At 38.2% G+C, this 25248-nt stretch overlaps 2 protein-coding genes across 2 annotated transcripts in view; both read right to left on the bottom strand.

The window, feature by feature from the left end:
• The window catches only part of LOC127442871 (GRAM domain-containing protein 2A-like), a 40467-nt gene extending 20141 nt beyond the window's left edge, over positions 1 to 20326 (bottom strand). The window contains exons 1-3 of the mRNA XM_051701197.1: positions 20156 to 20326; positions 11512 to 11625; positions 2353 to 2410 (exon numbers count right to left, since the gene is read on the bottom strand). Of these exons, the coding sequence (XP_051557157.1) occupies positions 2353 to 2410; positions 11512 to 11625; positions 20156 to 20265 (282 nt within the window). The 5' untranslated portion in view covers positions 20266 to 20326. The remainder of the gene's footprint in view (positions 1 to 2352; positions 2411 to 11511; positions 11626 to 20155) is intronic.
• A 1868-nt stretch (positions 20327 to 22194) lies between these two features.
• The window catches only part of LOC127442580 (zinc finger protein 609-like), a 79558-nt gene continuing 76504 nt past the window's right edge, over positions 22195 to 25248 (bottom strand). Inside the window, exon 9 of the mRNA XM_051700758.1 lies at positions 22195 to 24605. The gene's annotated coding sequence lies outside the window, so the exon portion shown is untranslated. The remainder of the gene's footprint in view (positions 24606 to 25248) is intronic.

Genomic DNA, 25248 nt, shown 5'->3' with positions numbered 1-25248 from the left:
GACCCTTCCTCTCTGAACATGCCACACAACTTCTTGTTCAGTCACTTGTCATAACTAGACTGGACTACTGTAATGCTCTCATTGCAGGCCTCCCTGCATGTGCAATTAGACCCCTGCAAATGATCCAGAATGCCACAGCATGCCTGGTCTTTAATCAACCAAAGAGTGCGCATGTTACACCACTCCTTGTCTCTCTCCACTGGCTGCCGGTTAATACACGTATCAAATTCAAGGCTCTGATTCTGGCATACAGAACAGTCACTGGATCTGCTCCAGCATACCTAAAATAATTTCTGCAGAGCTACACGCCCACTAGAAGACTGTGGTCAGCTAAGGAACATCGCCTTGTCGTACCAACACAAAAAGGCACCAAAACACTTTCCCGGACTTTCGGCTTCATCATACCACGATGGTGGAATGACCTTCCCAACTCCATCCATGAAGCCGGCTCACTTTCTGTCTTCAAAAAATGACTAAAAACACATCTTTTCCATGAGCACTTAACCAGTCACTAATTTAAAAAAAACAACAACAAAAAAAAACATTTGTTGCACTTTAATCTGTTTTGAATACTATTATGATGCTAGTGAAACTTTGTAATATGGCACTTTTTCGTACCACTGTCTCCTTAAGATGATTCGCTTGTGTTTTCCTCTTTTGTAAGTCGCTTTGGATAAAAGCGTCTGCCAAATGAATAAATGTAAATGTAAATGCAAAAGCAACCAGATTAAATTAACTTAAAAAAGTTATCAGATAGATTATGTTACTGACAACAATTTTAGGCATATCATTTGTAATCAGTAACAGATAACAATTCAGAATTAATCTACCCAGCACTGACTATAACCATTGTTATCTATGTATTTCAATGCAGGGTATCGGGGTGTAACGTTAGTCCTTTGTGCTAGTAATCTCAGTGACCTTGACTTGAACTTTTCTTGTTTCCTGAAACAATAAACCTACATATTTGTACATTCAGTGGCACCAAAAGTACTGAGACACTTAATTCACACTTTAAAAGGTATGAAGGCACTCAAAAAATTATTTCTAGAAAAAGTAAGATTTAAACTAATGGTTTAAATAAAAATAAAAAAAATAAAAATAATTAAAAAAAAGAAATTATATATATATATATATATATATATATATATATATATATATATATATATATATATATATATATATATATATATTTAACATTGTATGAATATATGAAATGAGTTCAATTAATGGCCAAGCAAATGTAGCTGCTTTGCCATTTACCAAACTTTATTGTTTAAAACTTACACATTTTAATAAAATACTTCACATGTATTCTGAATTCATAATTGGTACACAATTTAAAGATGGAAATTTGTCATACTTTTAAAATATATACAGTAAATACTTCAAAATAGTCTGAAAATCTTTTTTGGAGTGTGCTGTTGCATTAGAAAACAAAGTATCAAACCAAGCAGCATTTATTTTAAAGAAAGACATCGCAAGCACACTCGTTCTGCATAAAGAGAAGTATATGTTTCTGATTTTGTCAAATTTGTTCATGACAGAATTTCATTAAAGGAATATTCTGGGATCAATACAAGTTAAACTCAATAGACAGCATTTGTGGCATAACGTTGATAACCACAGAAAATATTTTCACTGTGTCAAAAATCATGATTACAGGAAGGCACTTACAATGGAAGCTAATGGGGCCAGTCTATAAACTAAAATACACACTGTTTCAAAAGTATTGCCACAGGACGTAAACAACACAAATGTTAACATGATTTTAGTGTGGCCATACTTTTGAAACAATTAGTATTTTATTGCTTTTGGACTGGCCCCATTCACTACCATTGTAAGTGTCTTACTGTGACCACATTTTTATTTTTATTTTTAAATAAACAAGGGATGGGTTGAAAATATTGTTTTGTGGTAATGAACATTATGCTACAAATGTTTCGATTGAGCTTAACTACTATAGAACCCGGAACATTCCTTGAAATGTCTCATCTGATTGTAAATGGTTTAAAATTCTTTAAAAAAAATCTGCTTTTTAGTATAAAGATACAACAAAGTCCTCTTGGGAGCAATTTTCATGTCCATGTAATAAATATATTAAATGACTTTCCTCGGGTATAGAAGAGGCACAGCATACAGAGAACTGGCTAAGAAAAGTGAAGTTATTTCTAAGAAAATCTCTAGCATCATTTGTTTACAAATGCCACTTGGTTTGATACTTTGCTATCTAATGCAATGACATTCACACCATTTAAGTTGCTTACTTGTTCAAATACTTTTTGGGGCAGGTGTATTTACAAGTTAGAAACTATGTAAGAAGACTTACTCTTGACATGATTTGGTACTTACAGATCCACGATAGCATTTCTTAAGATCCTCAAATGACAGGTCATCTATTAGGTGCACACTGTGAAGTACAGAGAAAGATGTATGGGGTTGAAATTAGTTGAAAAATATTAAAGGAATAGTTCACCCAAAAATGAAAATTCTTTGTATGAGGAACAGACCAAAATGTAAGTCTTTTTTCAGTGACAATTTTCACCTCGTGTGAACTGTTAACTTGAGAACTGCTGTAAACGGATCATATACGACTTACATTTTGGTTTGTTCCTCACGCAAAGCTAACATGTGCCTTTAGAAACTTGGAATATAGCACATGAGTCGATGGACTACTTTTATGATGCTCTTTTGGTGATTTTTTTTGTCATTTCTGGAACTTTACTGATCACTGTAGTGTCATTGTATAAAGAAGACCTGAATTAAGATTCTTAAGAATATTTACGTTTTTTGTTCCACAAAAAAAGTCATACACATCTGGAATGATATGAATAGGGTGAATAAATGGCAGAATTTTCATGTCAGCCACCAAGATAATTTAATTTTAATCAGAAGTGTTCCCCTATTATTTTGAAACTATAGTGAAACAAGCTCAAATGTAAACTGGAAAAAAAGTAATATTTTAAACATGCCTTCAGCACTAAATGCCCTCATATAAATACATATAACTGAACTAACAAGGATATCTTGCACCATGGTCTGGAGTGGAGCTTGGTATGCATTCCACGCTTACACAAGACAGTGCAAACACAGCCTTGTTAACCGCAGGCTGAACTCGTGACGACACGCACATAACAATGTTTCTATTACAGAAACATGGCGATGACTCTACAGCCCTTCAAATGAGCTCAAACTAACCAGCTTCAAGGAAAGTGGTGCTCCAATAATGACTCTGGCACAAATGAGGATTCAGGGTAAAACATTCATGTGAAACAGAAATCAGCACATGATAATGCAGTTATAAACATGATCACAAACTTGATCACAGGGGAAGTCGACATGTTGATTCTGAAAGTTCATGTACACTGAAATCAACACCAACAATCTCAGCGACACGTGTTCTGGTCCAATGGAAACCAGGAACTAATCGCATTTAGATATACAAAGATCAGTGCCATTCAGTGGTTGCATTTCACTCAAAACTTACATTTTTACTACACTGACGATTAGGATTAGGGTTGGGGTAAGGGTTTGGGAGTAGATTTAATAAAATATTAATTCCTACTGACTGTATTACATTATTAACAACTAAAAATACTGGCTTTTTGCATCATTCTAGGGATGTTTCCGGAACTCACACGTGCTCATATGCTCAGCAACAATTTCAGCTTCGGCCACTGGGGGCAGTGATTAGAATTTTGGTCAGCACAGACCAATTTCAGCAGCAAAACTATCAACCTACTGTTGCTGAATTCATATTGTGATCGATGAGCCCGAAAGCTCCTACCGCAACTTCCGCCCCACCTTCTGTCTCTCATTGTTCAAAAAAACAAATCAATTACTAGTCTGCCCCACCCAAAACTCGAGCCATTGGTTGTACTAGAAGTTAGGGTTGCACGGTATACCGGTGCTATGGTAGTACTGCAGTGCTAAAGCTTCAAAATACTGGCAGTGCCACAGTATTTTTTTAAACGGTAGTATCGTAAGTTATGTTATTTGTGTGGTTCGCTAAAACCTTCATTTGAATCAGACCTATAATGTATTATTTTCGAGTGGTGTCCAATTCACATAGTGCCCTTTAAGAGCGCAAAATGCTGTTTAGAATTTGCTCCTTATATGGTATTGTCAATTTATCAATGTGTGGTTTCCCCATGCTTCAAACACACATGTCTGAATCCCAGCATTAATTTGTTAACTTGGCGGTTGTGCATAATGGATAATATGTGTTTAAATAAAACTTTGGAGTGTGAGGACTTAAAAAAAACAACAACACACAATTCACGTAACGAGATTTTGAATTATTTTGGGTTTTGCCTGATGAGACCGGGAAAAACATTAAATTAGGATAGAAGAAAGTTTTTGCAGTTTTTGAAAATTGCACCATTTATGTTTAAAAATAATCTGTTTGGAAATAATTTATAGGCTGAGACCACACATGTGAACTGCTGCTATGCAGCAAAACTACTGAAAAGGAAAGCTTCAGGTGTGTTAAAGTATGGGAAAAAATACATTTGTAAAGATAACTTTGCAAGTCTGCTTATGTAACGGGAGCCAGCTGGTACGTGATAGCTGTGCGGTATGTGGAAAAGCCTTACTCCCCTGGCCTCAAGAGGTGCACTAGCGACTGACGCTAGGGACTGTAGCCTTTAGTTTACTTGTTAGCTTGCCCGTCTCCCATGTCGGCCGACGCCGGTTCGAATCCCGTTCGGAGCGGGTCGAGCAGGACCGGTTACAGTGGCCTCATGACCCAGATGGGAGTGAGGTTTTGTGAGGGTGAGTGTAACGGGAGGCAGCTGGTACATGATAGCTGTGCGGTATGTGTAAAACTTCACTCCCCTGGCCTCAAGAGGTGCACTAGCAACTGACGCTAGGGGCTGTAGCCTTTAGCCTCCTCGTTAGCGCACCCATCTCTCATGCCGGCTGACGCCGGTTCGAATCCCGCATGGAGCAGGTTGAGCAGGACCGGTTACACTTGTATTGTTAAGTTTTTGGGATTTCATGCATTTATAAAAGGCTTTTGGAGGGGTTCTGACTCACTGCTGACACAGTATTTTACAACTATTGATATGAAATAGTACTGAACAAGAGAAAGCTCTCCCTCTTTATTATGCCTTTAGAATCTTAAAGGTGAAGTGTGCAGTTTCTTCTACCCAGGGGCAGTTTTAGTGTCAGTGGATATTCAGGGCTTAGCCCAGCCCTCTGTGAAATTTTGGCACCCATTCACTTGCATTGTATGGACCTACAGAGCTGATATACTGTTCTAAAAATCATAATTTGTATTCTGCAGAAGAAAGAAAGTCATACACATCTGGGATGGCATACGGGTTAACTATCCCTTTAAGCCCCAGTAGCCCACCCCTAGTGCCGACCATTCTGCTCAGTTTACTGTTCAAAGTCAAATGAGGTTGGTTTCCTGAATAGTGTGAACATTGTGACTCTGTGGCACTTTCAAAACATTGCCTTAATGGTTTGAGTTTTGGGTGGGATTAGCTGTTTGAACAACCAATGATGGATGAGGGAAGTGTTTGGGAAACCTGTTTGGAAACAATTCCTTTGGTGCTGCTAGTGGCGCAGAAATGACACCCTTCACAATCCTAGCCTACTGCTGACAGAGGATCCTATACATTGCATTGGATAAAAAATGTCAACTACAAGAATGAGTAAGTAGTTAATGACATCCGATGTTGTCTGAAATTACGCCATAGACTTCATCAGTCATTCTATATACACTGTTTTCATGGCACAGCCTGTAAGAAAGAGCTGAGGAAACACAGGCACACGGCCAAGAGTGCAGTAAAGAATCTTCTGGCAGAATGAGTATATTAGAGCACCTACAGTACAGAAAGTCTACTGTAAACTGGTTTGTTTTGACATAGCAAGAGCATTAGTCATACAACATTATAGTTAAAACAATTCACACATGAACAGATGTGATGACATGATTTTATTCACACACAACTGCTCCAGGGAAGATAATATTATCTCTCTTTAGGCCAGTGTTTTTTGTACCCCACTTTTTGCTGCTGTTTGCTGTAAAAACAACATGTAAGTCTATACGTAAAACTAAGGCTGACTTTATATATTAATATTTTAATGTAAACATATGAGAACAAAAATCCCCAGCAGTGTTTCAGTAGTACAGTTTGTGAAACTCAAACAGGCTGTGAGAACCGTAGTCTTTTTGAGAAGACATGATGATGTGGCATCTTGTGTGGTGAGCAAGTGAGCGGTGACAGTTCAGATTCAGAATATCATATACTGTTTCTAATTTATGCAGTGTGTAATTAATATCTAATATATGCAGTGTGATTACTGTGAACAATGTGCCAATTTGCTGTATGGAAGGAATACCTGGATGATGTACTATATTTAAAAAAAAAAAAGTGCTGTATCCAACCAGAGCACAGTGCCCTGGATACCATATCCCACAATTCAATGTGCTCAACTTGACCTTTTATTTTCATTCTAATGAATGAACCAAAAAGCAACATCAACTGCGATTTTTTTTAATCTCCATCTTTACTCATTATTGGCACAGACTGTCAAAAGTTAAGACATTTTAACACAAAAATGCAAAATAACCGTATTTATCAGTCTGATCTCATGTAAATGGGACTGTGGCAACATTTTGCAAAATTACGCTACGTGGTTCCTTACACGTATTGTGGCAGATCCGAGGTGGAATGTCCACTGTGTTGCGTGAAAATCGAATTACAATTTCTCCCAAACAAATGAGGTTTTGAAGATTCTCTATTGAGTTTTAAATCAGCAAAACTGACCTCCCTACCCTGAACCTTAAACTTAAAGTTAACCAACAGTGTCATAAAGAGCAAATGTGAGATGAAAAAAGATAAGGTTTTTAAAGGTGCACTCTTTAGTAACTTTTTGCTTGAGTAATCTTAGACTTACAGTGGCACCTAGTGGTGTGGATGCAGCATCATTCAAAATCAATAGTTTTCAGTTACAGATGCTATTGTAGAAATTCACTATTCACAATCAACCATGATTATTCTAAGAGTGAAAGTGTACAATAACAAGATGGATACTGAGATTAAGCGAGTACTATTCAGCTGGTCATGTGATTCTAAAATGGCAGCCCCCATGAGGGTGCCCCTGCCCCATGTAGAATAAAACAGCTTTTATAAGGTTACTGATATGACTAGAGTCCTCATCTCAAGTGAGTGCTCATGGTTTTATACAAATGTTTCAAAATTACAATTCATTTCTGTACGAGTAAAAATTTTAACAGGGAAAAAATTACTGAGTGCACTTTAAAGGATAATGCTCTATCGCGTTTTAAATCAACAAAACTGACAGTGTCATAAAAAGCAACAAAAAAAAAATGCAATTGCCGAAGCAATCACACCATTTTGTGGTGCTTCTATGACACTTTTGGCTTACGTGTCGCTGTATCAGTTGAGCTACCACACAATTTGATTGTGCTCAAACAAGTTATGGAAGTAAATTTTACAGCTGTCATTGTTACTGTGTCCTTTGTGCTCTCAGACATGAGTCACACACACTGATAATGCTGTGCACTGGTGGATGCTGACTACAGCATGTCACATTTGTGGGCTCATCTTGCCCTGCCTGCGGAGGCGGAGAGTTACCAGACTGGCAGGGTGTCTGTATGCCCTTGGCCGTGGTTCTGCATTGGCAAGCTGATTAACAGCCAACATGCACCTCGAGTTAGAAAGGAAATATGTCCCAGCTGCAATGTGTGGTCAATAATTCATCTAGAAGCAAGCAAAAGGGACAAAGATCGTCAAACTGGGATTTTTACAAAGGAAACATAATACAGCATCTGTGGTACAAAGCTGTTCAATCATTGTGCCGGATGGTGAATTTGGAAGTCAGCTGTCTGTGCAGAAAGGATGACTGGGTGAGCACATGACATAGTGCTCAGCTAAAACCATCTGGAAACACATTTCGACAATTGCACTGGGTCTCAAAGCTGGCTTATGTAAAAATGAAAGTGCAGTACACACATACTGTATAATGTAACCTGCCACCACGTGAATTAGTTTCATTAATTCCCGGCATTCCTATTTCTTTTGTAATAGAAATGTGCAATAACAAATAATAGAGAGATTCCAGTTAAAGGGGTCATTAAATGCTGTTTTTTTTTTTTTTATAGTGTTATTATCTTCCCTGAGGTCCACTGATAATGTTAGTGAAGTTTTTTTCCCCTACCAAAACAGTCAAAATTTAGTAATATATGATCATTTTCCACCCTCTTTCTGGCCCTCTGTCTGAACGCTCGGTTTTGGCCTCAGCTCCTCCTTTAAACGTCAACGTAAACATCCACTGTTCTGATTGGCTAACATCGTACAGCCCCTCAAATTCAGCCATATTTGAAATTCAGTCGGCAGAGAATGAACAACCCCACAATATTATAAATCTACATTTCAGGGTTTACACTTAATGCACATCCAACACAATGCATCCGAATATATGAAACTGTTCATCTCAAGCACAACTGTTAACACTCTCACCCTGTCTACACCGGACGCGAGAGGCATGTCGTGTCAAAAGCAATTGAACCCATTATAGTCAATGATGCTGTCTACCATGCAAGCATCAGTTGCAGCCCGCCACACCAGCAGTAAACAGGTGTCCCGTTCCATTTTGCGCTGGTGCTACTACTGCCAACAACACAAAGTTTGTGTCGATGCGCCTGGTGTAAACAGCCTCAAGCCGTTGTGTCGCGTCGTGTCAATGGACCATAAACAAGGTGTCAGCACCATAAACTATAGTTAGCTATCAAACAGTCATGACATTTGAAATATTCATGAATGGAACTGTTTACTTAGGTTTTTGATCAGGTCCAGTAGTGTTTTTAACTGCCCCATCCTTTAATGACAATTCCTTTGCAAAGCTAAAATAGTTTTATGACTAGCTCACAAGCAATCCACGTTGATATCAGTCAACAAAACATGCAATCCATGCTGAAATATGCTAAAGACAAATCCACATGACACACATACATAGTCCAAAGCACAATGAAGACACAGACATCCAGTTTCCAGAATCATCTTGTACTGAGGTGCACATTGCCGGAAATGCAACAAAATGGTCAAAGATGTCCATGTAGTGCGTTTACATACACCAACAATTAAAAATAGCACATATGGGTGAAAGAACTGTTTGTTGAGCAGTTTATGCACAAAACAACAAGAGGCAGAACAGTAGGCCTATATCCTGCTCTCTCACTCTCTCTTTATGAACTGACCCCCCCAGTGGGCGGGGCCGCTGAGTACCAATGAGTACCCTTTGTGACATCACTAATATACGGATGTAGAGGAAGCAGCGTTTTGATAGCTTGGTTTCAATAAATGCTTTTATTGCATTAGGGATTAAGTTTTGAGTTCTGAAATTTACAGTATGTTTTATACAGTAGTAGAAAGGCCTCTTACAGTATGTCAAAATATCAAGGAACATTTGATTCCTCATGACAAAAAAATTTGTTTCCAGCACATTCCAGGAACGTTTGTTTATTGTTGTAAAAATAAAACCTAAAAAGAATATTCCCAGAATGCTAGGAATTAGTTACTTAAAATAACCAAATGTAAACCATACAGTAACGTTGAGGGAATGTTCTGTGTTAGCTAGGATTGTGTTTCTTGACTATTTAAACTTCAAGAAACAAGGGATAATTCAAACAAAATAAACATTCATGTTTTTGAAACATTCATCATAGGGGCTGTTCACACTAAACACCGTTTTGCCTCGATCTGTGCTGTTTTTCCCCCTGGGTAAACAAGTGCTAGACAGACGTTTTGACCACTGTGCTGCTTTTCGCTGTTTTATTTTTTTTTCAGACACTGTGTAAAGTTAAAAAATATGTGAGAAAGGTAGAAAAGTATGTGTTTATGAGAACACACTCATGCACATACACACAGACAACAAAGATCAAAGAACAAATTCTGAGTGACCCCATTGTGAGAAAGTTTACGCTTAGATGCAGGTGCCTTTCTCTTATGGAAACAAATACATTTTCCCACAGCTCTAAGTTATAAATATGGCCTTGTGAATCCTTGCTCACAGTTCATTCTGTAGCAGCACCATGGCGAAATGCTTTACTGTTCAGGAGACCCTGCAGCCATCTACTGGCAATTATTGTCAAAACATGATTTTCAAGTCATGTTATTTATATTTTGTTGACCAGATGGCAGCAATCTGCCTTCAATATATGTCACATCCTCATATTTTCTTCATGTTTAAATTTATAGAAGTGTAGGTTTTTACTGTCCTAAAGTTTCATAAATTAGCTTTTTTGCTAATAAGATCCAAATAGCATAAAATTCCAAAAGAAGTGGATGATTTTATTATTACTTCAGGGAAGAAGAAATGTAAGCGTTATCATCTTCATCAAAAAAAAAAAAAAAAAAAAAAAAAAAGACCGGGAGAACCAAAGGTAGGGCTCATTTATGAATCCCAGAGAAGGGTTCAAGTAAAGCAATTATTAATCGGATTACTTTTTCGATGAAGTGATCAGTTAGGTCATCTGAATACAGTTTTAGTAAATTTTTTATTTATAGTGGGTTAGTTTTTTTGAGTAAACTAACCCAACACTGCTAAAAGGTCAGTCTGAGCCTCAGATAGCATGCCCTTGGGTCTGCCATAAAAATGGCATAAAAATGGCTGGAGCTTTCTCAAAAATGCAACCTCTAATCTGATTGGCTGGCTGTGTGTTTTTCCTGCACTGTGGCTGATTTATTGATTGTATTTGACAGATCAAAATCAAATGATCTGTGTTATGGTTTTTCCCATTCATTTTCAATGGTTGGTCAATTTTAACCGCAAAAGCAAAAGGTGTCATTTTATTTTATTTTTTTTATGATCATTTAGACTTATCGAATCATGCCAATTTTATATATATATATATATATATATATATATATATATATATATATATATATATATATATATATATATATATATATGTTCAGATGGCAAGTGGAGGAAAAGTCACAAAGTCTTGTACCACTCAGATAAAGGAAACCATTTTTATTAAATCAGCAACAGTGATTCCGGTCAAAAATGACCGAAGACCATAGGAGGATTAAACATATTTTCTGAAACACTTTTCACAAAAAAGATTTGTTTTTCTGCTCAGCGAATTCAAAATAACGTCCTTGTTCATTGTCGCACACAAGTCATACACTCAGTACGCAACACACTTTTCTGCATCATAAGGAGCCACACACCCTTCAGCTGTCGCAGAAAAGCAAACAGACATGAACATAATTCATGTTTTAAATGTATTCTACATAATAATATTTTAACAATGTTTAACCCAAGTAATGTGCTTTAAAGCAATCAACTTACTGGTAATTGAAAGTCAGTAACTGTAATCTGTGCAATTAGATTACAGTAACTAATAATTCATTTGTAATCAGTTTATACCCAACACTGCCCTTTAGTGACTTTTGTGGTTCTATGACTTGATCTTCCTGTAAATCAGCTGGTTCTATAACAACTCATGGGTTCGTGTATGTCATAACTTGCCTGAAATGTGTAGGGCTGTGTGTGTCATCGTCCTTGGGGAGCTCTGACAGATTGTGAGCTGTTACGAGCTTGATGTCTTCAGTCTGATCTTGCTGATCACTCATGGTCTTAAGCCTGCAATATACACAAACACACAAAATAACACATCCACATGGATGTAACATGCTTCTAATGAGCAAACAGAAACAATGCCAAGCTTAGCGGTTTTTAAAAGAACACTATTTCTGGGGCACAATTAAAAAAGGTGTGATAAATGGACTACTGGCACTGCCACATTTAACACTGCATGTTTTTTTGGCCTATTTGTTCCCTTGTTATCCTTAATTGGAAAGCATAATTAAGCATCAGTCTGCATCACTGATGTGTGTAATGACACACCTTTTTGAAGGTCAAGGCACTTGATCTGCTGCTTAATGCGCCCCAGGGACTGCATGCTGCCAAGTGACGCACATGTAGCTGGTGTGCTGCACCTTGAAATCACTTAACTAGCAGTTACACTGATGGCGTTGTGCTAATGCACCTACAGGTCAGAAATGAAAGGAGGGTAGAGTGCAAGGGATACTAACCTACCACGAGCAATATTTTCAAATGTAATGTAGGAATGACAAATATAAAGAGAAATTCCTAAACTGGGAGATCACACAGCAAGTACACTTACTGTAGAGAATCGTGAATCAAAGTCAAAGCCAATCACAGGACAACAGACACTGAGAGAGAGTGTCTGTGCTTAATTTTATTCTCTTATCATTTGGAAAACAACATGTTTGGAAAACATTAGGGTAAGTAAATTATGACAGAAATTCATTTTTGGGCAAAGTATTTCCCAAATAATGGACATGAATAAAGCTGCCCTATTTGTTAAAGGTAATCAGGGCCCTTTCCTTTCTCTCGATATTAAAGTGTATTTACTAGGTCGCACCATCACAGGATAACTCCTAATCTGTTTAGCCAAATCAACTTTAGCCCTGCAGCCACGAAATCCTCCCTTAAAGACACACAGTCATTTTCCTGCTACCCAGCCATTGAGGTCAAAATTGGCATGAGGGGCAAAAGTTGTTGGAAAGAAGCTACTAGGGCAACCATGTTTGCTCTGAATGGCGCTTATGATATGTCTGAAACAAAGAAAGTTTTGAAATGTTTTAAAAATATAGTTTGTAACGCATGTGTCAAATTCATAGATATTTAATCTGTGTGTACATGCTCTTCGCTGGCCATGGCAGAACACTGACATTCCTGTCTTGCAAGAAATCATGCACAGAACGAGCAGTATGGCTGGTGGCATTGTCATGCTGGATGGTCATGTCAGAATGAGCCTGCAGGAAGGGTACCACATGAGGGAGGAGGATGTCTTCCCTGTAACGCACAGCATTGAGATTGTCTGCAATGACAACAAGCTCAGTCCGATGATGCTGTGACACACCGCCCCAGACCATGATGGACCCTCCATCTCCAAATCGATCCCACACCAGAGTACAGGCCTCAGTGTAACGTTCATTCCTTCGATGATAAACGCGAGTCCGACCATCACCCCTGGTGAGACAAAGCCACGACTCGTCAGTGAAGAACACTTTTTGCCAGTCCTGTCTGGTCCAGCGAAGGTGGGTTTGTGCCCATAGGCGACGTTGTTGCCGGTGATGTCTGGTAAGGACCTGCCTTACAACAGGTCTACAAGCCCTCAGTCCAGCCTCTCTCAGCCTATTGCGGACAGTCTGAGCACTGATGGAGGGATTGTGCATTCCTGGTGTAACTCGGGCAGTTGTTGTTGCCATCCTGTACCTGTCCTGCAGGTGTGATATTCGGATGTATCGATCCTGTGCTGGTGTTGTTACACGTGGTCTGCCACTGCGAGGACGATCAGCTGTCCTTCCTGTCTCCCTGTAGCGCTGTCTTAGGCGTCTCACAGTACGGACATTGCAATTTATTGCCCTGGCCACATCTGCAGTCCTCATGCCTCCATGCAGCATGCCTAAGGCACGTTCACGCAGATGAGCAGGGTCCCTGGGCATCTTTCTTTTGGTGTTTTTCAGAGTCAGTAGAAAGGTCTCTTTAGTGTCCTGTTTTTATAACTGTGACCATAATTGCCTACCGTCTGTAAGCTGTTAGTGTCTTAACGACGAATGTTCATTAATTGTTTATGGTACACATTTATGTGTGTACAGTGGCCCCAAAAAGTATTTGGAAGTTTAAGCTGAACATAAAAATGCATGAATTCCTTTGCATTCGAGAACAAATGATCAAACCAATGTGCATTTATTGTAAAGACAGATAACATAAGCACACTTTACAAACAGAATTTTTAACAAAACATTTTAAATGATAAAACAACAGATATATGGTTTAAAATTAAGACAAAAATGGCTTGATAATGGCTTCATTAAAGATTACAAGTTCAAGTGTTTTAGTTTTTAGTTTGCAATCCTTTCGTCCGTAGAAATTCTTGACAACATCTGGGCATAGAATCAATAAGTTTCTGTAAAAGTTGTCATGAAAGTTTCCTCCAGGTTTCAGACACCAAAGCTTTCAGAACATCCACACTAGAACATTGACAATATATATTTCAACGTCACAGAGTCTTGAGGGTTATCATTAAACAAAATTATTACCTACATGTTGATTACGAAACTTGACTTTGATATGGTGGACGAAAGATTAATAAAGATTAATATTAATAAATAATAATAAAATAGTATTCTACACTACTCATGTCATCATTTCTTTTTTCAAGAATTAATGAGACTGCTTTTTTTTTTCATTTCATTTTGCATTTGTATTTTTTGCGTTTTTAAATTCCAATTAATTACTTTGATTGCAAACTCAGAAACACACAAAGAAAAAAATATTGTACATGCCTAAAAATGAATGCACTTTTGGTTTTTAATAGTGTTAAGTCATAATTAAATTATAGCTAGCCATTTAAACATGTTTTACTTTACGTGGTAGTATCTTTCTTTGCATATTTTGCAAGCAAGTGCAAAAAGAGAGAAGTTAAATTAAAATGACTAAATATTAACATGAGGGATTAGAGAGGAAGAAAAAACAATAGTTTTGACATAATTTGGTAATCTTAATGGTCTACAGCAGAGAATAAAAGCAGGTTGGCTGTATTTATTGTGTAAATGGGCCTCAGGGGGTTCACAGCAATAACATGAGAGGCAGCTGTACTGCAGGAGGCTAAAAGGCCCATTCTCATGAAACATCTGCAGGCTGTGACTGCACCCCAGGCAGTAACAGGAGAGAGCGCTTTCTGATGGATACTTTGCAAGCCATTCACACTGCATTATGGACTCCTATTGTATTCACCTCCTATTATGGAGACATACAGGTGAGCCAACATTTTTTCAACTCCTATTTAAATGACTCCCATATCTCATGTACATCAAATTTGTTGAAATTATTGCATAGAATTTAGTCGCAGCATTTTCTAAGTGACATACATTGTAAGAAACATGCTAGATGTTTTAAACAGCATTGTAAAAATTCCTTTTTTGACTTATTCAGTATTCAATGTAGGCTAATTCAGTGTTTGGTACTCTAATGTAACAGTTAAACTGTCTGTGCCTTTCTTCATTTGTAAGTCGCTTTGGATAAAAGCATCTGTTAAATGACTAAATGTGAATATAATAGTGTATTTAATGGTGTATTCAAAGCTAATACACAGTATATTGACTGTCTATCTAAATATTTGCATGGTGGCAGTTGGTTTTTAAATAAAGTGCTTTCGCAAAGCGGTAGTGACAGCAATATGATAAAAGACATATACAATAAATATACAATAAGCAGTTAAATTCAATAATAATCTACAAATAATCACAATGAACAGTTGTTTCGTCAAGTAATAAACTAACCATCGACGGTTCACATCAGAGATCTTATAGTACTGAGAAAACAACCTTCGCGGTTCTATCATCAACACACTCTCACGGCAAAATCGTCAGGATTCATACGACTTCTCTAAATGTTGTTAATTCGTATGATATCGTGCGACTGCACTCATTTGAATTCCTGTGACTTTCACTACAGCCAATGACGTCGCTGGACATCGTTTCATCTAATACGCAACAATTACTTGCTTCTGTCACACACAACAGCTTCCTATCATGTTTACACACTCTGCTGATTGGTTAAGTTTAGATAAGGGGTTTGGGTAAGGGAACTCGCGCTTCCGCATTAGACATCCGGGAATTTGCTCGTGATGAAGTCGTACGAATTTATGCGAACAACATCATGCAGGACCATACGAAATAGCCAACTCGTAAATTATGTACAAATTTTCATGAGATCGGGTTGGAGAGAGTGGTCAGTTAGCATTTTACATTTTTGCTGATGCTATACAAATGAATGGAGAGAGCCGTAAACGGACACATTCTGGTCGTAAAATCCTCCGTGACTTCTCTTATAAAACAGCAATTTTATTATAGTAAACTCTACACATAGTTCACTCCAAAAGGATAGTTTAGTGTAAAACATGTTGAAGATTAGCGGACAGGCAGTTAATTTATTAAATGATGAGCTGTTTACTCACTAAAGCGGTTTATTCAGCATTGTGAAGCATCTCTTCCATAGACATCCATTCAAAAAGAACAGCCTCTTGTCTCCTCGCCAGTGTAATACCATAGAATGTTTATGGAACGGCCGTGTTACGCTAATCTATGCTAACCTTGTAGACTTCCCTATCAGAAGGGCTTTGTTCATGTTGCTTGTGTAACGGTGGCCAGCTGTTAGATAGCTGTGCTATGTGTATAAATCTCACTCTCCTGACCTCAAAAGGTGCACTAGCAACTGGCGCTAGAGGCTGTAGCCTTTACCCTCCTTGTTAGCGCACCCACCTCCCATGCCAAAAACGCCGGTTCGAGTCCCGTACGGAGGGGGTAGAACAGGAGAATCACATGGCAACCAACTAGCGACTCGAATGTTTGAATGTGGCTCATCCAATCATAATTTACATTCGGAACTATACATAACAGACCCTTTTCACACTCCGGGTTTCGGAATGCAGGGTAAACTTTGACAGCGGTGAATGGGAGATCACGGCAAATATTATTTTCACTTAACCATTTGCTCCAAGACCAAAAGAATAAATCCACTATTGCATTTGAATTACTTTCCAGAAGAGCGAATATAGTTGTGGATTAAGACACTAAAATGGGAGAAGATGCCAAATTTACTGTCACTCTCTCAGCAGCTGTAATCAAAGCCCCTTGCAGCTGTGGTAATTTGTTTTTAAAAAACGAATTCGAGGGTAATATAACACAAAGTGTAACGGGAGCTAGCTGGTACGTGATAGCTGTGCGGTATGTGTAAACCTCACTCCCCTGCACTCAAGAGGCGCACTAGAGACTGATGCTATATTTTGTAGCCTTTAGCCTCCTCGTTAATGCGCCCGCCTCCCATGCAGGAGACGCTGGTTCGAATCCCGCTCGGAGCGGGTTGAGTAGGACTGGTTACAGTGGTGCCGTGACCAGGATGGGAGTGAGGTTTAGGGGGGTGAGTGTAATGGGAGCCAGCTGGTACCTGATAGCTGTGCGGTATGTGTAAACCTCACTCCCCTGCCCTCAAGAGGCGCACAAGCGACTGACTCTAGAGGTTGTAGCATTTAGCCTCCTCGTTAGCGCGCCTCCCATGCCGGAGACACCGGTTCGAATCCCGCTCAGAGTGGGTCGAGTGGGACTGGTTACAAAAGCATAATGTCATAAATTTACACTCAATATTTAAAAAAATTATACATTTTTTCTGAGATTTACGCTGATAAATAAGGTGGAAATGCATCATCACAGTCTGTGAAAAAGGTCTATAATTTAGAGTTTAGAATAATTTAGATTTCTTTTTTAATGAAGAACTTAGAAGCTACTCATGAATATTTAACATATGTTAAACAGTGAGTTTATATAAACCACTATATAACAATACTAATTCAAATAATCAATCAAATGAACCAAGCAAAGCCACAAAAATATGTGGACATAAAGAGTAGCTAGTGCTAGTCTAATGGGTTGAACATACCGTTAGTTTGAACATGCTGCAGCCTACCTGAAAGTGAGGAAATATCCAATCCCTCACTCGACATATCCCATAGAGGTGTGTCAGTGTAACGAAAACATCAGTGCGAAATAATAGCCCAAACTCATAAAGCGCATATTTTGAGAAAGTTGGCGATGTAAACAGCCATAAATGTGACAGCGTTTTACAATGTGGATTTCTTTTGAGAGCTTAAACGTCAGCAACATTAGTGGAGTTTAGACAATCAGGATGGTTAGGAGCTCTCGGTGGACTTATTACTGTATGATCATTGCGCACACACTATAGACTGGTAAAACACCATTCTAACAAACTAAATAATTCCAAATAAATAAACCCTTTTTTCTCCATTAATTCATTCTTTGCCCCATAACAGCCACATATGACAATGGGTAGCAAATTCTTACAGTTAATATCTGATGTTGACATAGGCTTATCTGCATGTCTAAAGCAAGAACAGTTGTTAGTGAAAAATTATAATAATGTTTCATTTTTACATATGTTAATATAACATTTTCAAATTATTTAATAAATGTTGATTAATAACACTGTCAACCCTATGTTGTCATTACTGGAAAAACCAAGTTGTCTTATTTAAACATTAGGCTACTTGGGCTCATAACTCAAATATCTACAGTATGTTCCTTGAACTTATTTAGCTTAAAAATCTATGGAATTAATATTTTAAGTGTTAATAACTTAACGATTGAGTACAAATTTGAGGCTATGGGGAATACCCATAATCCCTTGAATTATTTATGTTTCCTTGGTCAAAGTGAATTTATAGATGCATTTAAATAGTCATTAAGAATTTATAGAGGTTTTAGCTGATTGTATGTTGATTTGTTAGTTAGTAGTTGTTTAGTGTGATGACACCATGAAGGGGCAGTCACACTATACTTCGCACTCCATTCACACCTCAACAAGCCACGTGATAAGATGCGCGGATTGACGGTCTCAGATGTGGAGGCAACTGAGATTCGTCCTTCGCCACCCGGATTGAGGTGAGTCACTACGTCACAGCGACGACTTAGTGTGCATTGGGAATCGGGCATTCCAAATTGGGGAGAAAAGGAGAGAGAGAAAAAACCAATTCTCTTGACTTGTATAGCTAATGCACATGCACGTTGTCGAGTTGATTGACAGGCGATGTCTGTATCTAAAAGGTGATTGGCTCTTTCACCTGTAAGGCGGGACTTCCTTTTTACATCCGTTGACTGTTGGGCGTTCCAATTTCTCCCATTCATTTTAACAGAAGAGGCCCATCTCTGCTAAATAATCTCTGATCCGAAAGTCTCCCACGAGGAAACACAACCTCATGCAAAGAAATTTACTTTGCTCATCGAAAGTTCAAGTATGGTGAACTCTGAGTAGTGAATCTGTACTGGGTACGGGTTTCCCTTTATGAAGGGTCAACAACAACCTTGAGCTGAACACACTCAAGACAGTAGAGATGATAGTGGACTTCAGGACCAAATCAGACAGAAGGAAACTACAATGGACGGTCAGGACTGCTGAGAGGATTATTAGTGCCCCCCTGCCCACCCTCCAAGACCTGTATGTCTCTAGAGTGAGGAAACGTGCAGGTAGAATCACTCTGGACCCCACACACCCTGCCCACTCCCTCTTTGAACTGTAGCCCTCTGGCCGGCGCTACAGAGCACTCAGCGCCAGGACAACCATGCACAAGAACAGTTTTTACCCTCAGGCCATTTTCCGCATGAACAATTAAACTGCCTTCAGGACTCCCCCATAGTGCAATAATGTATAAATATCTCATGTACATATGTAAATTCACCTTGCACATATATTACCACTTGCACTTGTACATACGCCATTGTGTTATATGTCCTATTTTCTTGTATGTCTAATTATACTCTTACCTTGTTTTATATTCTTTTATTTGAGCTGTGTTATTGTATGATCTAAATTTGAGCCATTGCAACGAACATTATTAAGTAGAAACAACAATATTTATATAGCAAATCTGAGTTAAATCTACTTGCATCTAGTTAAACAGTTTAGTTCATTCTTTTTGAACACCAAGTTTAGTGGAATAATTACACAAGTTTTGGAGATGCCATTTATCAATTTAATTGAGGGAACAAGTTTACTCAATCAATTGAGTATTGCCAACTTTGTGTTTTCAGTGTAATATAATATGCTTCGTAATAATATAACGTAATATCATGAATCATTCTGTTAATTATAAATGTCTTTCATTTCTAAAATACCTCTTAACAACACTTCACATTAGATGTATATTTAATTTAGTATAGATAATAAGGCCTAGCAGTTAGCTGAAAACATTACATTTCTACACAACACTGCTAAAATGTAAATAGTGCAGGAATTGTGTAAATTATTTTATGGCAAAACTGCAGAAAAAGGACTCAAGCAAACTCAAATATGGGTGACGTGGCATATGAATTATCAACTCAAAATGCATGAAAATGGGACCTTCACTAGAAACTCCACAGACAAATCCCATCAGGTTTTAATAGCTCAAAGTTCAGGTTTAGGGGGACACAGTTAGGAAACATGCCAATATGCACTTGAGTAAAATAGAACTGTAGCAATAACACACAACACTTTTTGGCAGGCTGATAATTGTATTGTATAGCCTCACCGGTCATGGGTGCGACAGGTCCTGGTGCTGTGACCATGGGGGCGTCTCTGTGGCTCGGGCCCCTCCACTGAAGGCCCCTCAGAACTGGCTGCGTATATAGTGCATCCCATATAGAAATCCCAGATGTCCACCGCAAACTTGGTAAGCAGCAAAAGGAAAAGAGTGCTTCTATGCCAGTAAGCTGTCCTTGCAGGATATCAGGGAAAAAGCATTGCCTAAGCTTCTCCCTGCCTCCCTCCCCCTCCCCTCCCAGCAGAGATAATCAGATTTTACATTTACACTCCACAAATCATCCACACATAATCTGCACCGCTGCATCACGTTGCACACAAAAAGCACCTTTAGTCATGGACAGAAAGCTGAAAGGGCTTTATGGCTTTTATTGTGCAAATACCCAAATGATTAGAAACAATTACCCTTTTTGGACATTTCATTGTCATCCTCTGACAAACAGCATTATATAATAATACATGGTAAAATACCAGGAATTTAGAATTTTATGCATCCAATATTTTCAATGGTGAAGCTTTTGCAATATTTGCAGCAGTTTTTTGAGCCGGTCATTTTTTTACTTTCTACAGACGCTTGTTACAAATTGAATTGAACAGGGTTCACACAGTCATCGAAAACCTGGAAATAAAAGGGGATTTAAAATAATGTATTTTCATAATTTCTATAGTATATTAACTAGAATATTAAAATATATAAATTAGCATTTGTGAATGCAATTGTTTTAAATATTTTTTATTTTTTGCTTTTTTAAAATATCCAGTAATCACATGCGATTGGAAAAGTCATGAAACGTATTATTTATAAGATGCGGGAACCCTGTTAAGTCATTGAATTGTGTACAAAATGTGATAAACTAGACAAAATCTTGCTATTGATATAGCAAGTATATAATAACTGTATATATATACACACATATGTGTATGTACAAGATTATCCTGGAAGAAAACTTGCTTCCTTCTGCTCTGACAATGTTCCAGAGCTGTATATACACCGATCAGCCACAACATTAAAACCACCTGCCTAATATTGTGTAAATAACATTCTGACTCACTGCAATTATACAAAGCGGTTACCTGAGTTACCGTAGACTTTGTCAGTTCGAACTAGTCTGGCCATTCTCTGTTGACCTCTCTCATCAACAAGGCATTTCCGTCCACAGAACTGCCGCTCACTGGATGTTTTTTGGCATCATTCTGAGTAAATTCTAGAGACTGTTGTGTGTGAAAATCCCAGGAGATCAGCAGTTACAGAAATACTCAAACCAGCCCATCTGGCACCATCAGTCAGTGATTATGCGATTATCTAATCAACCAATCGTGTGGCAGCAGTGCAGTGCATAAAATCATGCAGATACGGGTCAGGAGCTTCAGTTAATGTTCACATCAACCATCAGAATGGGGGAAAAATGTGATCTCAGTGATTTGGAGTGTGGCATGATTGTTGGTGCCAGATGGGCTGGTTTGAGTATTTCTGTAACTGCTGATCTCCTGGGATTTTCACACACAACAGTCTGAGTTTACTCCGAATGGTGCCAAAAACAAAAAAACATCCCATGAGCAGCAGTTCTGTGGATGGAAATGCCTTGTCGATGAGAGAGATCAACAGAGAATGGCCAGACTGGTTCAAACTGACAAAGTCTACGGTAAGTCAGATAACCGCTCTGTACAATTGTGGTTAGAAATATAGCATCTCACAAAGCTAATCGGAGATGCGGGTTGGCGCTGTTTTGGTGGAATGAGGGGAACCTACACAATATTAGGCAGGTGGTTTTAATGTTGTGGCTGATCGGTAAATATATATATATATATATATACACACACACATATATATATACAAAATATTTTAATATAAGTCAACCCCTGGGACATTAAAGTGTGCGAAGTTGAAAAAACACCCATATACCAAGCACACACACAAAAAAGGGGCAAAAATGCATCCAACTCTTTAATAAAATGTAAAGAATATTGACCAAAGAACAAACTTTTCAAGGTAAAACATGGTAAAGAGGAGAGCCAAGCAAGGACAGATGTGATTGTCTCATAAAAAGATTTATTATTTTTTGCCTAAATGTACAAAGGCAAGTTACAGTATTGTATCAAAAAAGAAATGTGGTAATGTACACTTTACATAAGAGAACAGTCCAAGAAAGAACAGAAGGGATTGGGTGATACAGGCAAAGAATTCTTTCAAACAAAGACATTTAAAAAATGTAAACATCTTTTAAGTACCGGGGGCCTGATACTTGGTGATAAACTGTCTTCTGAGGGACAATGGGATGAAACGCATTAGACGGAGGTGGTAGTCCATCGTATGAAATGACGCAAAGCATGCACAGTGCACTGCATCCTCCTAGGTGATATCAAAGCCGACTCAACAGCATTTGAAACGAAATTTACAGGTGGCATGTTTCTTGATGGCTGCTAAAAATCTAACAACTGACAATTGTGAGGATCAAAAATATGTCCCAGATGATGTACATTACATTGTATTGTTCTGCACCTAATCAAGTTGACTGTGATGTGTTTGGATTGCAATGCAAGTTTTAGTGTAGCACGGTGCTTTACTGCTGTAGTTGCTTTACTTATTGTGACTTCAAACTTGAAAAGGATGTGCATGAGCCAAAATAATTATCCAAAACATGTTTGTCATTGGCCCCAGTCCAACATAACCAGTTTAAAATCTACCTGCCCAAATCACTCGGGGTGGAATAGGCAGGCAAAACCGCTTGAAATAGGAAGTTACGACTACCTGTGACACTTTCAGGAGAGATTGTAAGACGAGTCTAATTCAAGAGTTTGGAACATGACCACCAGAATGTTAAAAAGCAGCAAGCACTGTGGCAGCAAACCAATACAAAGCTATGGCATTTAAAGCAGTGGAGGAAATAACAACACACCCTAGAAACAGACTTCCAAAAAAAGTAACAAAGTATAAGAGGATGGTTTCTTAATTGCATTTTTAAAACAGTCCGTCTGTACACCATATACAGATGTCATATAGAGTGTGAATTACCGAGAATCACAACAGTGTTTGGTGCGAAACCACAGTTCGCTTTGCCTGAGGAGAAAATGTTCAAAGTCACATCTCTAGTGCTATAGTACACCATGCAGACAAAAAATACACAGAGCATGATGGGCTATGAAAGTATGTTCGGTTCAAATGCTCACTTGGTTTCATAAAGCACGCTGGGAGTTATCACAACACTTTAACAATAAGTGTCAAGGAATAGAGTGGCCCCATGCAAAGAACGTCAGGACAATTCGAACGAAACTACTGGGCCTCTGGCGTCACACGCCCAATGGTCACCACATAAGTGTCTCTCTAAAAGAACTTACTATACCTTGTCACGTTAACAAACATCCATTTTAAGAACCATAGTGACGTCGAGCAAAGATCTGAAATATTCAAATTCAAGTTAAGAAGGATAACCAAGCTGGAATCAAAGGCAAAAAGTAAACAGACCCTGATGGTACAGTGCACACCGGACGTCTTATTTCACAAACGAAGGGCTGATTTGTGGGTAAAAAGTCTTGCTTGTGATGTGAATGGAGGGCAATGCTTTGCAAACATAATGAAGACTAACTTCAAAACTGTCTAAATGAGACAAGGACTGACACTTCTCTCCAGCTCCAGTTGGAGTGATGATGGAGGCTGTAACTGATGGTTCAGTTGAAGAAATGCCGCACTTAAACAGCATGAAGACCGTCATAACTTAGTAGAGTTCCAGCGGAGCGGTATGACCTACCAGATATTTCAATAATGGTTACAAACCAGAAGTTTAAGACCCAATTTTTTAAAAACCAAGCAAACATGGATTTTGTATTTTTCTTTGCACCAAACCATGCTGATGATGTACAAGAGCAGTCTTGAGGCATCTGGCAATTAGAACCATTTGGGATCCATTGGTAGAAAAACAGATTTATGAGACAATGCTAGAAATTATCTGCAGTTTTCACTTGTGGTATCTAGAGGAAAACAACTCAAAATCCGTGGGTCAAACAGATTGACTTTTTTTCAGTGAGGATGCAAACTAACATAAAAAAGGGAATCAACCTTAGTCATCTCTATTTTCAGTTGTGTTCTTGATTCCCCTTGAGTCCTCTGCTCATATCTGGCCATGGCCTGCATTGGTAAGGACTATGACTTCAGGCTGTTCATCAGTTCAGTCTCTGATGTTCCTCACCTGTTCACAGGTATAGTTAAGTGGCCAGCTGGGCTTTAAGCAGGGGTAGGATGGCTTTGAACCTGGTCTCACAGTCTGCAGTGGGGGTACGAGGTACAGATGCTAAGAAAAACATCCATCTGCCACACTTTCCGGCAGAAACAAATAAAAATATAGAAACACCAGTCAACTGATGTCTAAATGAACTCCATATTCTTCCCCATGTGATCCAGTCACATGTTTATTTGTAAAGAAGGGTGAGACAATCAGGTTTCCCTAAAAAACAAAAAAACAGAACTGCTTAGAATACAACTGTTTAATTAGTATTTTCCATAAATTAGTCATATTCGCATAATAAAAAACATTTATATTAGATAGACAAACAGACAGACAGACAGACAGAATGATAGAACAATAGATAGATAGATAGATAGAAAAGAGTGACTAATATTAAAGTGATAGATAAAAAGACAAACAGACAGATAGATAGATTAGAAAGAGTGATACATAGAAAAGACAGACAGACAGACAGACAGATAGATAGAAAAATGAAAGAGACAGAGAGATACAGAGAAAGACAGACAGAATGATAGATAAGACAGACAGATAGATATATAGAAAGAAAAGAGAGAGTGATAGATAGAAGACAGACAGACAGATTAGAAAGTGATACATGGAACAGACAGAATGATAGATAGACAGACAGACAGACAAGAAAGGTAAACCGACAGACAGATAGATAGAAAGAAAACAAAGTGATAGATAGAAAACAGAGAGACAGACAGATTAGAAAGAGTGATACATAGAAAAGACAGACAGACAGACAGATAGATAGACATATAGATAGAAAAGATTAAGAAAAAGTGATAGATAGAAAAAGAGTGATAGACAGACAGACAGAAATAATGAAAGGGACAGA

Source organism: Myxocyprinus asiaticus, chromosome 1, assembly GCF_019703515.2.
Source record: "Myxocyprinus asiaticus isolate MX2 ecotype Aquarium Trade chromosome 1, UBuf_Myxa_2, whole genome shotgun sequence".
Classification (NCBI taxonomy): Eukaryota; Metazoa; Chordata; class Actinopteri; order Cypriniformes; family Catostomidae; genus Myxocyprinus; species Myxocyprinus asiaticus.
The sequence above is the reverse complement of the archived record's forward strand: the minus strand, read 5'-3'. Positions and strand labels throughout refer to the sequence as shown.